Source organism: Heterocephalus glaber, unplaced genomic scaffold, assembly GCF_053883595.1.
Source record: "Heterocephalus glaber isolate CG9 unplaced genomic scaffold, H.glaber_assembly_v1.0 deba00001805, whole genome shotgun sequence".
Taxonomy (NCBI): Eukaryota; Metazoa; Chordata; class Mammalia; order Rodentia; family Bathyergidae; genus Heterocephalus; species Heterocephalus glaber.
This window is the reverse complement of record NW_028258480.1, coordinates 2,499,269-2,517,894: the sequence shown is the minus strand read 5'-3', so window position 1 is coordinate 2,517,894 and position 18,626 is coordinate 2,499,269. Positions and strand designations below refer to the sequence as shown.

Genomic DNA, 18,626 nt, shown 5'->3' with positions numbered 1-18,626 from the left:
TCTTAAGTTTTTAAGAAATATGTCTATAGATTTCCATAATTTTTGCATTAATTTGCATTCCAACCAACAGTGTGCAAGGCTTCCCCTTTCTCCACACTCTTGTCACTCTCTTTTTAGTCTTTTTGATAAAGCCATTCCTGCTGACCTGAGGAGATGTCTATATGTGGTTTGGATTTGATTTTCCTCAATGAAACTGAGCATTTTTCATATATCATTGGTCTGTTGTATGTGTTCTTTTGAGGAATGTGTACTTAGTTTGTTCAGTATTTTCAATGTGACTACTTGTTTTTGTTATCAACTGTTTTGAAGTCCGTGTATATGCTGGAGATTAATTCCTTTTAAATAGCATAGTTTTCAGATATTTTCTCTCCTTCTCCAGGTCTTCAATCCATTAGTTGTTTCCTGGGCAGGGCAGAGTATTTTTTGTATTCATGCTGGATGAAACTGCTTCCTTGGCTTCTATTTCAGACAATTTGATATTGGAATCAGCCAATGTTATCTTTATTTTTATGCTGGGTTTTCATCCTGCAGTTTTGCTGACATAATGTATTAATACCAGCAGTTTGTTTGTTTCTCAAGTTTTAAGTCTCTCTCTCTCCCCTTCTGTTTCTCCCTCTCTGTGCTTCTCCTCCTGCCTCTGTTTCTCTCCCCCTCTCTCTGCCCCCTCCTCCTCTCATTGCCATTCAGGTGTTTTTCTTTTGTTTTGTTTAAGTGGTTTATGGTTATTAATGTGCATGTGCTGAGCAATAATCCTTTCATTTCTGGGATAAATACTACTTTGTCTTTCTGAATAAACTCTCTAACATGCTTCTAGGTTAAGCTTTATAGAATTTTGCCGAGAAATTTTGAAGCTTTGTCCTCAAGGATATCAAACTATGGTTCACTTATTTGTGTATCCTTATTTCATTTTGGTATCAAGGTAATGTTGGTCTGTTTTAGCTGGCATAAGTATGGCTCTCCAGCTGTTTTGTATTCTATATGCAAAGCATGTTTGTCAGAGTGTGTGTGGTCTTTAGAATGAAGTGAGTTTCAGGTTAACAATATGCAGTTGGATCCTTTTAAAAAATCTGTTCATTTGTTGTTTTGTATTTGAAGAATTTATTCCAACTTATATTCAATTTAGTCATTGACAGGCAGTGTATTATTACAGCCATTTTGTAACTTGTTTTCTCATTTTATACAGTTCCTTTATTTCTCACTTTGGCTTAATGATTTAATATAGGTAAATAATAAATTTCTGTGTTTTCTAATTTTTACTTACTGTATTTGGTTTGTCTGTTGTATAATTTTTACTTGTATATACTGCAAATCTTATGAAAACCATCTTTTACTTATAACAAGATTTTTTGAAATGATAGTTGCTTAAGATTACTGTGAAAGTTAAGAACAGAATAGAACTTCAGAAATTTGTGCAAAAGAAAGCTCTGCCACAGCACTTGATTCCTTCCTATTTTATATTCTTGGTGTCTCATATTACCCCTCTCAGTATTGTCCATCTTGTAACACAGTAATGTAGTTAGCATTATTTTGAGTGTTTCCAGCCTTCATGCTAAAGATATGAGCAGTATTTATAACATGATTACAATATTACAGAGTTTTGGATTTGTCTCTATAATTACTAATGTCAGGGAACTTTTTAGAGTTTCATATTTATTTCTTATTCATTAGTGTTTCTTTTAGTTTGAAGAATATATGGGCACTGATGGAGTGTTTAGTACAGTCTTCCAAATCTGATTTGAGTCATGTCCTGTCTATCTAGAAATTCTAAGCTGCTTGTTTTCTCTGAGCCTGTATTATTTCCCATAGTTCAGCACTGGACATCATCTGAGTTCTGTTCTGCCAGAGGTGTGCTGTTGTTGTGTTGTCACTGCTACAGAAGTAGAAGGCAAGGCAAGCACAGATTTGTCCCAACTCACATTTGGTGTCATTATTAGCATGACCAGGGGACTGCCTAGGAAGAATAGCCCATGCTGACAAGGCTTTCAGTAACTATAAGGTAGGTGGAAAGACCCTGTCCACATTCATCAGCTCATTGTGATAAGGCAGTTCAGAGTTCTACCTAGGTCCTAGAAGAGTCACCATGGATTTAAAGATTTAGGCCAAAGTCTTGGCTATCAATATTGCAGTTCTGTGGCACACTCAAACCCACAGTCTGCCAATACGACCACATCACTTGGATGGAACAAAGGTTCGCACTGCTGTTGACTCTCTATTGTTGAGTTGGACTTTAGTCCAAGACCAATGCTAACAGCCACAGGTGGTACTGGCTGGAAGAGATGTCTGAGAGATTTGGGCCACAAGTCTTATAGCCCTGTGGCTCCTTCAGATCCTCTGTCCCCAGGCAGGACTCATGGTGCTGTGTTTTATATCAGCCTATTCTATGTTTCATGAGTAAGTTGCTAAATTCATTCCAGAGTTCTTAGGTTACATTCTCACTTAGTTAACTTTCTCTAGTTGCTGAGGCAAAATAGCCAACATCCAAAGCTAAAGGAAGAAAGGTTTATTTAGCTCACAGTTTTAGAGGTTTCAGTCCATAACCAGCTGGCTCCAAGGCAGGGTGGCAGAGAAAGAGGGGCAACATTTCATGGGGTGGAAGAGAGCAAAGGCAACAAGGAATTTTGCTGCACCTTTCTGCTCCTCTTGTCTTATCCAGACTACTTAGGGTAGGTAGCCCTCCAGCCTTCATCCTATTGCCTTTTGGCCCAGCATCACATCATGAATCAATTCCAGAGTCACACACTCTAGATCAAGTCACCTCTGAAAAAGCCCATGACCACAGGAGGCTTTGGGGAACATCTAGACACAAACCCTGACATGACCCTACTCTACTGCCAGTGAATGCAGTCTTGCTTTACACTATAAACTCTGAGGAAAGGTGGTGTTGCTGCAGGCAGTCCCTGGGACAGCCAGGCTGACACTAAACCTGGTTGTTCCTCAATATCACAACTGTAAAGGCAGGCAGAGTTTCAGGAGCCCACTGAAGCACACGAAGCTGCTAGTGTGTGTGCAGACCAGAGCTGTGCCTTCCATCCTGTCCTAGTCTCTCCCTGGCCCTGGGACAGTTCTAAGTCGATCTGTAAGTGCTGGCATGTGGGTTCTGCATTTCCCAAGATTATCAGTCCTTTCTTGGTAGAGGCAAATGTCATGGTTAAATATTTGTTTTGTGTATCTGGGCTGCTTCACCTCGAATTCAGAAAAGGGTCGATACGAAGTGCAGAGAATGAGGAGGTGGGGACAGTGTTCTTGGGGACAGTGTGCTTGGTGACAGGACACTGTGCAGCTGAAGAAGGTGGTCAGGGAAGGGCTCCAGGACAGGGTCTATGGAGTCAGGTTCCTGAGTGGAGAGAGAACATCCACACTGGCACAGCAAGAGCAAAGGGCCTGAGGCATGAATGTGCTTGATGTGAAGAAGTGGCAAGAAAATCAGCAGAATAGAAAAGGGGAAAAACAAGAGAATTCAAGGGAGAATTAACTAAACTAAGTAGATACTACTCAGCCATGAAGAACCAGAAACTAGAGACATTTATAGCTAAATGGATGCATATTGAGGCTATCCTCTTAAGTGAAATAAATAGGACACACATGTTGGATGTACAGAATGATGACATCAAAAATAAATATTAATTCACTTCAGATGTAAGATTTACTCATTGCTCATTAAATTCCAAGAAAAACATCTTTGGTTCTTAATATATAACCTGTTTTCTCAAAAATTTTTTTAATTAAATTCTTTCATTGGTACATTGTAGGTATACAGCACAATTACATTTCTCATTGGGAACTTGTACCTTTACATGATGCATCTTGGTTCTTATGTTTTCCCCATTCCTAGCCCTCCCTTCACACCCTCCACCCTTCCCTATTTACAAAGACTTTGTTTCCATTTTTTCCATTTCTCAGCATTTTTCCTTTCCCTTCTTTCTTTTCCCCTGCCCCTCCCATTACCCCTACATCTACCCCTTTGGACCTTTTCTTCCTATTTTATATTATCGATTATTCATTCTAATCATTGGTACATTTTAGGTATACAATATAATGACATTCATCACTGGAAATTTGCACCTTTACATAGTCTCTCTTGGTTCTTATTTTTCACCATTGCCCAGCCCTCCCTTCAACCCCTCCATTCCTCCCTATTTACAAAGATTTTGTTCCTATTTTTCCATTTTCTCATATTAATCCCATTCCCTTCTATCCTTTCCCCTAGCCCTCCCACTTCCTTCCCCTTTGCCCCTTTTCTTCCTATTTCACATGACCTATTATACATTTAGTCCTTATTTACACTTTCAGTTTCTCACACCAGAGAAACTATTCGGTATTTACACATGTGTGTCCTATTTATTTCACATAAGAGTATCACCTCAATGTGCATCCACTTAGCTATAAATGTCTCTAATTTCTCATTTTTATGACTGAGTAGTACTCCATTTTATTTAAAAAAAACACATTTTCTTGATCCAGTCTCCAGTTGATGGGCATTTGGGCTGTTTCCAAGTTTTAGCTATTACAAACTGTGCTGTTATGAACATGGGCACACATATATTACTGTGGTATGATTCTTTTAATTCTTTGGGGATGATCCCCAGAAGTAGAATAGCAGGATCAAATGGGACTTCCAGTCCTAGTTCTTTGAGGTATCTCCATACTAATTTTCACAGTGCTTGCACCAGTCTACACTCCCACCAGCAGTGGAGCAGGGTTCCTCTTTCCCCACAGCCCCGACAGCATTGGTTATTGGTTGATTTCATGATAGCAGCCATTCTTTCTGGAGTGAAGTGGAATCTCAGCATTGTTTTCATTGGATCTCTTGAATGACCAGTGATGCTGAACATTTTTTCATGTATTTATTTGCTATTTCTACTTCTTTGTGTGAGAAATGTCTGTTCATTTCAGATGCCCATTTTCGGATTGGGTCTTTAAATTTGGGAGGTCTGATCTTTTTAAGTTAAAGGGTAGAAAACACTACTCCATGTGACAGGAACCTGTCAAAAAAAGCAATAGTAGCTATCATGTTTGCAGATCAAGTGGTTTTCAAACCAAATTCTGAAACACTTCTGGTCCCACATATTTCAGAAAAGGGATAGGCAACTTGCATGTACAAATCTATTATGAATGATGATTTAATTTTAATATAGGCCTCAAAATGTAACATCATTATTGGAATAGTACTTAAAGAAGAAATGCAGAAAAGGTTCATCTCACATAGTTACAATCAAAATCCTACACGTTTCTGTGCCTCCCACAAATCAATGCACTATTGAATTTTAAAAATGCATGTTTGACCTCCTTGTTCCTGAGGCTGTAGACCATAGGGTTCAGCATGGGGATCACCATAGTATAGAACACAGAGGCGATTTTATCAGTATCCATGGAGTGATGGGAGCTGGGCTGCACATACATGAAGATGACTGTCCCATAGAAGATGGAGACAGCAGTGAAGTGGGAGGCACAGGTGGACAGAGCCTTGCGATGTCCTGAAACTGAGCTCATCCTCAGGATGGTGCCAAAAATGAAGATGTAGGATGTTGAAATGACCAACATTGCAAAAAAAATTTGCAAGCTCACATCGTAAACAACAACCAGCTCACTAACCTGTTTGTCAGAGCAGGAGAGAGCCATGACTGGTGGGACGTCACAGAAAAAGTGATGGATCACATTGGAGCTGCAGAAGGACTGACTGAAGGCTTCCCCAGTGTGGACGCAGCCATTCAGTAAACCAAGGACATAACAGCCTATGAGGAGACCTACACACACACTGCTCCTCATGGTTTTGGTGTAGTGCAGGGGTTTACACACTGCTGCATAGCGGTCATAGGCCATTACAGTAAACAGAAAATTTTCCACACAAATGAGGACTGTAAACAGGAACATCTGAGCAGCACAGGCATTGTAGGAAATGATCTTGTTTCCTGTCAGGAGCCTACCCATGACTGAGGGAGTGACAACTGAGGAGTATCCAAAGTCCACCAGAGACAGGTTGCCCAGGAAAAAGTACATGGGAGTGTGCAGACGAGGGTCCCAGAGGATCAGCAGGATCATCCCCAGGTTCCCAGTCACAGTGATGGTGTAGATGAGGAGGAAGGTGATGAAGAGGGGAACCTGCAGGTGTGGGTCATCGGTCAGTCCCAAGAGGAGGAACTTGGTCACCTGTGTTGTGTTCTCCATCAGTGCTGTCCAGAACCTCTAGATGTGCTGTCAGAAAGAGAAAGCAGATACAGAATCATGAAGAAACTGAGCTGAAATCAGAAAGTACAAGCACCATATGTAGTGTGTAATCTTAGATGAATTTGTAAATGAAGATTCTCTGGAAGTATTTTCTTGAAAACATAGCTGGTTTTGTAAATTGTATGTGGTTTTACAGGCTTTAAAGTCTTAAAATTTTAATGGACCGTCTATGTCAACTAAAAATGTTTAAATTTTAAAATGAAATACAGATGGTTTAATACAGTAACTTGATCAAAAATTGTTTGGATGCATCTGTCAGCAGAGTCGCTCCTCCTGAACACAGTAAAATCTGACACTTTCAAGTTGTTCTCCTACCATAAACTTGTCCCTCCACTTTGGATGTACATCCACTGTCTCCCTCCAGCCATAGTGTGGTTTGGATTTCTTGTTTCACTTATGTAAACTATGAATCACAGGGCTTGGGTCACTCGTTCACAGCTGCACAGATGTTGAATGGCAGTCTCTACTCCACACACACAGTGAAATGTGACCTATGCTGATGGGTCCCTAAGTGACTCAAGTCAAACTGAAATTAACTGAATTTATAATAATTAATTTTCTCCTTTCTTTAAAACTCAGGCTTCAGTTTTTATAGTGAACTGACTTATTGGTTATGTGTTCATTTTATCTGGAGCTTAAACTAACCAATAACACAAAAAAACATGAAATGATCAATTCTTCAATGACAAAAAGGAGGAGCAGCAGATGCAGCAGAGCAGAGTTTAGGTTCTGAAGGGACACACACCAGAGAGCACATTTACCACCTAGCAGTTGTTAGTCCTCCAGGACCTACAGTGAACATAACATTCCCAATAAATAGAGCAATGAGACTGACTTTCAGGCATTATTGTGAGAATGAAAAAGTAACTAAAGGAGACTAAAATGATGGGTGTAAAGATTATCCTGATGAGTGGCAGCTGTCATGCTATTATTAGGATGGAATAATGATTTGGAAGAAGCTGTGACCCAGGTCTGTGACACACAGGGCATTGGTTGCAGGCAGCCTTGAAGTCTTCAGTTTCCCTCCCACTTTACCTTTTCCCCCACAGAGGACTCTGCGATTTTCTGTGCTCTCCAGTGCTTCAGTGTCTTGATCTACTCCACGTAGGTGAATCCAGGTGCTGCAACTCCATATGGGTCATTGCTGTAGAAACTGCTTCCTTGAAATCCATATTCCAGTGTGAGAAATTCTTTTGTTCTTCAACTCAGTCCCTCATTCATTACGGTCATCACATAGCAAACTCAAAGAGAGCAAGCATTGAAACTGTCTAGTTTATAGGCTATGCTTAGTTCAGAAGTGCGTTTTAGAAGCAAGTTGTTTGTTTTAAATCTTTTATTTGAACTCTTGTGTAACAACACTATTTAAAATTTCCTTATTTAAACCATAGTTTTTTGGAGGATATCAACCCAAAACTAATACTTTCTACCAACCTTTCTAAGTCATTGGTAGCCTAAATTTATGAAACAGACCCAGGAAGATATTCTGTTCACCAAACTTCAAACACAGGGTTACTTTTAACTTACACTATGTTCTAGAACACAGGGTAAACATATATGGCACATATATACCATATATATGGTATAAACATACCATACTGTGTTATGTGCAATATTCTTATACTCTCCATCATTACAATGAAGAATTGAGAAATTATGCTGCAAGGAAATATAAATAGTAGGAGAAAGACTCAGGACTGAAGCCACCTTCCAAGAATAAGGAGTTTAGATTATGTTAATATGTTTAGGAATCTTTGTAAATTAAAGAAAATCATCTCTTTATTTTGAATTTATATTTATGTGCATTTTTGAAACTCCAATTAAGATACAAACACAGGGTGAAAGAGATAATGTCAGTAATCATTCAAAGCATCATCTACCTTCATGTTTGTTCAAATTTTAAGAAGCATTATTTTTCATAGGAGTCACCAAAGTCTAAATGGCTTGCCTCACCATCTACAAATATATTTAGAAAACACCTTTATTTTTTGATAATTCATCATAAGTATAGTTATGAGACTGCTTTTGTTTAAATGACATTTCTCACTACAAGGTTTATGAAATATAAATGCTTGTCCGAGTGCTAAATGAGAAAGAATACTCAGTATAGAAGAGTGATTTGAAAGGAAACATATCCAGGGGATATTGCTGAAGTCCTATGAGAGGAGCTCCCTCTGTCTTGAGTAATGTTCTAATTTGTCCAACATCTCTAAGGCAGGGGAGGAAAAATGGAGAAGAAGACATTCACATGGGTGGTGTTCCAAATTACCTTGATTCCTTCTTTGGCATGGGAACACCACCATGTGATTACTCCTCTCACATAACTCACAGAAGTGAAACTGTAAACAAGGAGGTCTCTAAATCTCTTCTCCAACAGCTCATCTTTTAAAAGTCCCTCCATGTCACTTCCCTTTCGGGGATTTCCCTGTCCTTTGCTGCGGGCTCCCAGCCAGTCCTCAGGTCAGAAGCTCTCCTGCACTGGTGACAGGGACTCTCTCTTGGATGGGTCAGTGACATCCAATAGCAAAGGCAGCAACTTATTCCTTCTCAACTGTTGTTAGCTGGAGTCCTGAAGGAGATCTGGAGCCAATTATGAAGACATTGTGATCTCTAGATAGTTCCTCCTGAGAATAGGTCAGTTTCTTGTCCCAGTGTCTTATGGAAGAAGACATTAAATTGCCTGTAGGGACCAAGGTGTTTACAGTTTTAAAAATTAAATGTGATTTTAAGTGATTAACAAAAATGTACAAAAAAGTACATATTAAAGATTTACTCCGATGCAAGCACAAACTTACACTTTCTGTAATAATTAAAATTAAACAAGCCTGCCTCTTCAAATATTTGTTGTCCCTCTTCAGTAGAAACTTCCAATCCATTCTCTCCCCCATTTGAAGAATACAGTATACACAGTTACCTGTGGTCATCCTAGAGTGTGGCACTTCCTGGTCCTCACAATGACTTAGTAACAATTCATCAGCCTTCCCCAACCCTCCCACTCCCTACTCTCTCCAGCCTCTCAGGAACACTGTTCACCTCTCAAATTCTAGGACATTGACTTCATTAGATTCCTGGATAAGTGAGATTATCCTGTAATTGTTTCTCTAACTGAGCTTATGTCCTTCATATAGTGACTTCTTGCTTCATCTGCATTGTCCCATGTGACAAGATTTCACAAATGACTAGTGTTCCATGGTGCACACACCACACTTGCTTGATCCATTCAGGATGGACACATAACTTGTTTCCATTTCTCAGTACAAGGACTATGGGATCTCCTTCAGCATACTGATTTCTTTTCTTTGAATCTGTACTTGGTAGTGGGACAGCAGGATCATGTAGTAGTCCTATTCTTAATTTTTGAGGAGCATGATTTTGATTTCCATATTTTTTGCATCCATTTACATTCCAACCATCAGTGTGGAAGACTTCCCCTTTCTCCATATTCTTTCCAGTCTCCTTTTAGTCTTTTTGATAAACCAATTTTTTCTGACCTGAGGAGATATGTAAATGTGGTTTTGATTTGATTTTCCTCAGTGAAACTGAGCATTTTTCATATATCATTGGTCCTTTATATTTTTTCTTTTGAGGAATATGTACTTAGTTTGTTCACTATTGTTAATCAGACAGTTTGTTTTTGTTATTAATTGTTTAGAAGTCCGTGTATATTCTGGAGATTAATTCCTTATAAATAGTATAGTTTTCAGACATTTTCTCTCCTTCCCCAGGTCTTCAATCTGTTGTTTGTTTCCTTGGCAGGGCAGAGTCTTTTTTGCATTTATGCTGAATGGAACTGCTTTCTTAGCTTCTATTTCAGACAATTTTGTATTGGAATAAGCCAATATTATTTTTAGTTTCATGTAGGATTTTCATCCTGCTGTTTTGCTGAAATAATGTATTAGTACCAGCAATTTGTTTCTCAAGTTTTAAGTTTGGCTTCCTCCCTTTCTGTTTCTCTCTTTCGGTGTCGTCCCCCCCCCCCCCCCGCATCTGTTTGTCTCCCTCTCTCTCTCTCTGCCCCCTCCTTACTTCTGATTGCCATTTCTTTTGTTTTGTTGAAGTGGTGTCTGGGTTATTAATGTGCATGTGCTGAGCAATTATACTTTCATTCCTGGGATAAATCTCACTTTGTCTTTCTGAATAAACTCTAATATGCTTCTAGGTTAAACTTTTTTGAATTTTGCTGAGAAATTTTGCAGCTGTTTTCAAGGATGTCAAACTATGGTTCACTTATTTGTGTATCCTTATTTTGTTTTGGTATCAAGGTAATGTTGTTCTCTTTTAAGTGACATAAGTATGGCTCTCCAGATGTTTTGAATTCTATTTGCAAAGTGTGTTTTTCAGTGTGTGTGTGGTGTTTAGTTTGAGGTGAGTTTCAATTTAACAATATGTAGTTGGATTCTTTTTGAAAATCCACTCATTTGCTGTTTTTTGCCTTAAATTCTTTTATTGGTACATTTTAGGTATACAATACATTTGCATTTATCACTGGGTACTTGTTCCTTTACATGATGCATCTTGTTTCTTATTTTTCCCCATGACCTGTCCTCCCTTCACCCCTCCACCCTTCCCTATACAAAGACTTTGTTTCCATTTTTCCTTTTCACATAATTTTTCCTTTACCTTCTTGCCTTTCCCCTACCCCTCACACTTCCACTAACAGCTTTGGACTTTTTCTTCCAATTTCACATTATCAATTATTCATTTTAATGCTTTTAATCCTTATTTACACTTTCAGTTTCTCACACCAGAGAAACCATTTGCTATTTACATTTGTGTCCTATTTACTTCACTTAAGTTTATGGCTTCAATATGCATCCATTTAGCTATAAATGTCTCTAGTTTGTCTTTCTTTATGGGTAATACTCCATTTTGTAAAAAAACCACATCTTCTTTATCCAGTTTCCACGTGATGGGCACTTGGGCTGTTTCCAAGCTTTACCTATTACAAACTGTGCTGCTATAAATATGGGTGCACATATAGTGCTGTCGTATGATTATTTTAATTCTTTTGAGAAGATACCCAGAAGAAGAATAGTTGGGTAAAGTGGGACCTCTAGCCCTAGTTCTTTGAGGTATCTCCATACTGATTTCCACAGTGGTTGAACCAGTCTGCACTCCCACCAACAATGGAGAAGGGTTCCTTTCTCCACACAGCCCTGCCAATATTTGTTATTGGTTGATTTCTTGATAGCAGCCGTTCTTTCTGGGGTGAGGTGGAATCTCAGTGTTGTTTTCATCTGCAGCTCTCGAATGACCAGTGATGTTGAACATTTTTTCATATGTTTATTTGGTGCTTTCACTTCTTTGTCTGAGAAATGTCTGTTCGTTTTAGATGCCCATTTTTGAATTGGTCTGTAAATTTGGGGGGTCTCCTTTTTCAAAATTCTTTATATATTCTAGGCAGTAGTCCTTTGTCTGAGGTACAGCTGCTAAACATTTTTCCCACATTGTAGTTGGTTTCTTAGCTCTGTTGGTTGTTTCTCTTGCAATGCAGAAGCTTTTTAATAAGATGAGATCCCAGATGTTGAGCCTTTGTGCTAGTTCACATGCTACTGAGGTATAGTTCATAAAGTTTTCCTATGCCAATGTCTTCAAGAGTTCTACCTAACTTATCTTCCAGCAAGTTTAGTGTTTCTGTTTTAATATTTAGATCTTTTAATCCACTTTGATCTTAGTTTAGTTCATGATGATAGATATGGGTCTAGTTTTAATCTTTGGCAATTTGAAATCCAGTTTTTTCAACAACATTTATTAGAGTCTATCTTTCCTCCAGTGAAGCATTTAGCTCCTCTGTCAAAGATGAGGTGGCTGAGTTTGTATGGAGTTGTTTCTGCATCTTCTCATCTATTCCAGTGATCCTCAGGTCTGTTTCTTTGCAAGTACCATGATGTTATTACCACAGTAGCTTTGTACTATAGTTTCAAGTTGGGGATGGTGATATCCCCTGCTATGTCTCTGTTGCCTAGAAGTGCTTTTGTTATTCTAGGTCTTTTCTGCTTCCAAATGAATTTTTGGATTGTTTTGTCTAGTTCTGTGAAATATATTGCTGGAATTTCAATTGGCATCACATTAAATCTATAGAGTAGTTTTGGAAGTTTGGCCATTTTCACTGTATTGGTTCTTCCTACCCAGGAGTAAGGGATGTCTTTCCATTTTCTTATATCCTCTTTGATCTCCTTTTTCAGAGTGCTGTAGTTTTCAGTGTAGAGGTCTTTTGCTTCCTTTGTTAGATTGATTCCTAGATATTTCATTTTTCTGCATGCTATTGTAAAAGGAATTGTTTCCCTAATTTCTCTCTCAGTGAGTCTGTTATTTTTGTACAGGAAGGCTATTGATTTTTGAGTGTTGATCTTGTATCCAGCTACTCTAATGAATCTGTCAATTAAGTCTAGAAGTCTTTTGGCAGAGTCTTTTGGGTCTTCTATGTAGAGTATCATATTGTCATCAAATAATGAGAGTTTAACTTCTTTCTTTCCTAGCTTTATTCCTTTTATTTCTTTCTCTTATCTAATTTCTGTGGCTAATGTTTCCAGAATTATATTGAACAGGAGTGATGATAGTGGACATTCTTGTCTTGTTCCTGATTTTAGTGTGAAAGTATTCAGTTTTTGATCATTTAGTATGATGTTGGCTGTTGGTTTTTCATAGATACCCTTAATCAGGTTGAGATAAAGACCTTGTATTCCAATTTTCTGAAGGGTTTTTTTTTTATTTTACCATGAATAGTTGTTTGATTTTGTCAAATGCTTTTTCTGTACCTGTTGAGATGATCTTAGGTTTTTTGTCCTTGACTCTTTCAATATAGTGTATTACATTGATTGATTTACATGTTGAACCATCCTTGCATTCCTGTGATAAATCGAACTTGGTCAGGATGTTTGATCTTCTTGATGACCCTTTGTATTCTGTTTGCCAGTATCATATTGAGGATTTTTCCATCTATATGCATTAGGGAGATTGGCCTGTAGTTCTCTTTTTGGGTTGTGTCGTTCCCTGGTTTTGGAATCAAAGTAACACTTGCTTCCAGGAATGAATTTGGAAGTGTTTTTCTTTCAATTTCGTTCAAGCTTTTATAGAGTAATGGTGATAGTTCTTCTCTTAACGTCTTGTAGAATTCAGCAGTGAAGCCATCAGGATCTGGTCTTTTCTTTGTTGGTAAATTTTTAATTATGTTTGCAATTTTACTCATTGTAGTTGACTTGGTTAGAATTTTTATATCTCCTTTACTTAACTTTGGCAATTCGTATGTATCTAGGAATCTGTCCATTTCTTCTTTGTTTTCCATTTTATTAGAGTACAGTTTCTTTTTTCTGTTCTCAAATTCCTTTATTGGTACATTTTAGGTATACAACACAATTACATTTCTCATTGGGACCTTGTACCTTTACATGATGCATCTTGGTTCTTATTTTTTCCCCATTCCTAGCCCTCCCTTCACCCCCTCCACCCTTCCCTATTTACAAAGACTTTATTTCCATTTTTTTTCCATTTCTCAGCATTTTTCCTTTTCCTTCTTTCCTTTCCCCTACTCCTCCCACTACCCCTACCCCTTTGGACCTTTTCTTCCTATTTTGCATTATCGATTATTCATTCTAATCATTGGTACATTTTAGGTACACAATATAATGACATTCATCATTGGAAATTTGCACCTTTACATAATCTCTCTTGGTTCTTATTTTTCACCCTTGCCCAGCCCTCCCTTCAACCCCTCCAGTCCTCCATATTTACAAAGATTTTGTTCCTATTTTACCATTTTCTCATATTAATTCCATTCCCTTCTAACCTTTCCCATACTCCTCCCACTTCCTTCCCCTTTGCCCCTTTTCTTCCTATTTCACATGACCTATTATACATTTCAATCCTTATTTACACTTTCAGTTTCTCCCACCAGAGAAACTATTCAGTATTTATACATGTGTGTCCTATTTATTTCACTTAAGACTATCACCTCAATGTGCATCCATTTAGCTATAAATGTCTCTAATTTATCATTTTTATGGCAGAGTAGTACTCCATTTTATTAAAAAACCACATTTTCTTTATCCAGTCTAAAGTTGATGGGCATTTGGGCTGTTTCCAAGTTTTAGCTATCACAAACTGCGCTGCTGTGAACATGGGCACACATATATCACTGTGGTATGATTCTTTTAATTCTTTGGGGAAGAGCCCCAGCAGTGGAATAGCACGGTCAAATGGGACTTCCAGTCCTAGTTCTTTGAGGTATCTCCATACTAATTTTCACAGTGGTTGCACCAGTCTACACTCCCACCAGCAGTGGAGCAGGGTTCCTCTTTCCCCACAGTCCCGCCAGCATTGGTTATTGGTTGATTTCATGATAGCAGCCATTCTTTCTGGAGTGAAGTGGAATCTCAGCATTGTTTTCATTGGATCTCTTGAATGACCAGTGATGTTGAACATTTTTTCATGTATTTATTTGCTATTTCTACTTCTTTGTGTGAGAAATGTCAGTTCATTTCACATGCCCATTTTCAGATTGGGTCTTTAAATTTGGGAGGTCTGATCTTTTTAAGTTCTTTATAGATTCAAGATAGTATACCTTTGTCTGCGGAAGAGCAGGTGAAGATTTTTTCCCACATTGTGGGTTGTCTCTTCACACTGCTGGTGGTTTCTCTTGCTGTGCAGAAACCTTTTAATAAGAAGAGAGCCCACTTGTTGATTTTTTGTGCTAGTTCATGGGCAACTGAGGTTTTGTTCATAAAATCTTTTCCTACACTGATGTCTTCAAGGGTTCTACCTAACCTCTGTTCCAACTGGTTCAGAGTTTCTATTTTAATATTTAGATCTTTAATCCATTTTGATTTTAGTTTAGTGCATGGTGAGAGATATAGGTCTAGTTTTAATCTTTGGCAAGTTGAAGCCCAATTTTTCCAGCACCATTTATTAAAGAGGCTATCTTTCCTCCAGTGAGGGTGTTTGGCTCCTTTGTCGAAGATGAGATGGCTGAGTGTGTCTGGCATTGTTTCTGCATCTTCTAATCTGTTCCACTGGTCCTCAGGTCTGTTTCTTTGCCAGTACCATGCTGTTTTTATCACAGTACCTTTGTAGTAGAGTTGCAGGTTGGGGATTGTGATACTCCCTGCCATGTCTCTATTACCTAGAATTGCTTTTGCTATTCTGGGTCTCTTCTTGTTCCAAATGAATTTTTGGATTGTTTTCTGAAGGTCCATGAAGTATGCTGCTGGGATCTCAATTGGAATTGCATTAAATCTATATAGCAGTTTTGGAAGTATGACCATTTTCACTATATTAATCCTTCTTACCCAGGAGCAGGGGATGTCTGTCCATTTTCTGATATCATCTTCAATCTCTCTTTTCAGAGTGCCATAGTTTTCAGAGAAGAGGTCTTTGATTTCTTTCATTAGGTTAATTCCTAGGTATTTCAGTTTTTTGGATGCTATTGTGAAAGGAATTATTTGCCCTATTTCTAGCTCAGTGAGTCTGTCATTTGTGCTGAGGAAAGCTATTGATTTTTGTGTGTTGACCTTGTAACCAGCTACTTGACTGAATTTGGTTATTAAATCTAGAAGACTTTTGGTGGAGTTCTTGGGGTCTTCTATATAGAGTATCATGTCATCTGCAAATAATGACAATTTGACTTCTTCATTTCCTATCTTTATTCCTTTTATTTCTTTCTCTTGTCTAATTGTCATGGCTAATGTTTCCAGAACTATATTTAACAAGAGTGGTGAGAGTGGACATCCTTGTCTTGTTCCTGATTTGAGTGTGAAGGATTTCAGTTTTTGACCATTTAGTTTGATATTGGCTCTTGGCTTTTCATAGATGGCTTCTATAAGTTTGAGGTAGAGACCATCTATTCCAATTTTTTGTAGGGTTTTTATCATAAATGCATGTTGGATTTTGTCAAATGCTTTTTCTGTGCCTATGGAGATAATCATATGGTCTTTGTCCTTGGCTCTATTGATACAGTGTATTACATTGATTGATTTGCATATATTGAACCATCCCAGCATCCCTGGGATGAATTCCACTTGATCAGGGTGTATGATCTTCTTGATGATCTTCTGCATTCTGTTTGCCATTATCTTATTGAGGATTTTTGCATCTATGTTCATTAGTGAGATTGACCTATAGTTCTCTTTTTCAGTTGGGACTTCCTCTGCTTTGGGGATCAAGGTGATGCTTGCTTCCAGGAATGAATTTGGGAGTATTGCTTTCCTTTCAATTTCATTGAAGAGTTTAAATAATAGTGGCAGCATTTCCTCTCTAAATGTCTTGTAGAATTCAGCAGTCAAGCCATCAGGGCCTACGCTTTTCTTAGTGGATAAGTTTTTAATTACGTTTTCAATTTCATTGGTTGATATTGGGTTGTTCAGAATGTTTAGGTCTTCTTTGTTCAACTTTGGTAATTCATATGTATCTAGGAATCTGTCCATTTCTTCTGTGTTGTCCATCTTATTGGCGTATAGGTTCTGGAAGTAGGTATTGATGATCCTCTGGATTTCTGCTGGGTCTGTTGTCATTTCACCCTTTTCATTCCTAATTGTATGGATTTGGGCCTTTTCTTTCCTTTTTCTGACAAGGTTCGCAAAGGGCTTGTCAATTTTGTTGATTCTTTCGAAGAACCAACTCTTGGCTTCATTGATTGTTTGTATCATTCTCTTAGTCTCCACTGCATTGATTTCTCCTCTGATGTTTATAATTTCCTCCCTTGTGTGAGCTTTGGGGTTGTCCTGCTCTTCTTTTTCTAGAAGCTTGAGGTTCAGCATCAGGTCGTTTAATTGGGCTCGTTCTGTTTTCCTAATATGCATATTCACTGCTATGAATTTCCCTTGTAAGACTGCTTTCATTGTGTCCCATAGATTCCAGTATGTTGTATTGTCATTGTCATTTAATTGAAGGAACTGTCTGATTTCTTCTTTAATTTCCTCTGTGACCCATTAGTTATTCAAAAGTGTGTTGTTCAATTTCCATGTGTTTATGAAATTTTTCCATTTTCTTTTGCTATGGATCTCCAATTTCATTGCACCATGGTCTGAAAATATACAGGGGATACCTTCAATTCCTTTGCACTTACTTAAACATGTTCTATGTGTGAGTATGTGGCCTATTTTTGAGAATGACCCATTGTGCAGCTGAGAAGAGTGTGTATTCTGATTTTGTGGGGTGGAAGACTCTGTAAACATCTGTTAAGTTCATTTGTTCAAGAGTTCGATTGAGTTCTAGTATTTCATTACTTATTTTTAGTCTAGTTGATCTATCTATTTGTGACAGTGGGGTGTTGAGGTCCCCCACTACAATTGTATTAGTGCATATATGACTTTTCATGTCCATTAGTATTTGTTTTTGTATAGTTGGGTACACTAGTGTTTGGTGCATAGATATTTATGATTGTCATCTCTTCCTCCTGGATTCTTTCCTTTACAAGGATGTAGTGTCCTTCTTCATCTCTCTTAATCAGTGTTGGTTTGAAATCCACTTGATCTACCAAGAGGATAGCTACTCCTGCTTTTTTTTGGGTTCCTGTTGCATGCAGTATTGTTTTCCACCCTTTAACTTTCAGTCTATGAGTTTCCTTTTGAATTAAGTGTGTTTCTTGTATCCAGCATATTGTTGGATTTTGCTTCTTGACCCATTCTGCCAGTGTATTTCTTTTGATTGATGAATTGAGACCATTAACGTTGATGGTTATAACTGAAACATATTGACTTGTCATTGCCATGACTTTTTCTTTTTGTTGGGTTCTCCCCCTTTACATTTAATTTCTTGTCAAGCTAGATGAGTTCATTCTGCTTTGCTTCCTGGGGTTGTAATCCTCAATGTCTGTTCCTAGGATATTGTGTAAAATTCTTTGGAGTGCTGGTTTGGTATTCACGATGTTCTTAAGGTGCTCTTTGTCATGAAAGTATCTTATTTCTTCATCCACTTAGAAAGATAGTTTTGCAGGGTACATCAATCTGGGTTGGAGGCTGTTTTCTTTTAGGGCTTGGAATATGTCACTCCAAGCTCTTCTTGCCTTGATGATTTGTATTGAGAAGTCTGCTGTGATTCTGATGGGCTTTCCTTTGTATGTGATTTGTTTCTTTTCTCTAACTGCTTGTAGAACTTTGTTCTTCTGTTGAGTTTCTGGAATCTTAACAATTATATGCCTACGTGTAGATTTTGTTTTTGATCAAGGCTATTTGGAGTCCTATATGCCTCACTTATCTGTATGTCAAGCTCTTTTCCCCTGCTTGGGAAGTTTTCTGCCATTATTTCTGTGAAGATTTTTTATGTCATCTCCACTCTCTCCTGTTTCTTTATTGAGCCCAATCAGTTTTGTGTTATTCTTCTTTGCATCATCTAGCAGCTGCTGGATTGATTTCTCATGTTCTGTTATATAATTTTGAAGCAATTTTTCTTTTCCTGGTCACTAATTGCAA

General features: G+C 38.0%; 1 protein-coding gene across 1 annotated transcript; it reads right to left on the bottom strand.

The window, feature by feature from the left end:
* Positions 1-5,220: 5,220 nt before the first annotated feature.
* Positions 5,221-6,165, bottom strand: LOC101697113 (olfactory receptor 5B2-like). The gene has a single exon (XM_004869837.2). It carries the CDS (start codon positions 6,163-6,165, stop codon positions 5,221-5,223), a length of 945 nt encoding a protein of 314 aa, XP_004869894.1.
* Between the last annotated feature and the right edge of the window lie 12,461 nt (positions 6,166-18,626).

Excerpts from the sequence above, each read along its gene's own strand:
- LOC101697113 (XM_004869837.2), bottom strand. The coding sequence starts at position 6,165 with ATGGAGAACACAACACAGGTGACCAAGTTCCTCCTCTTGGGACTGACC.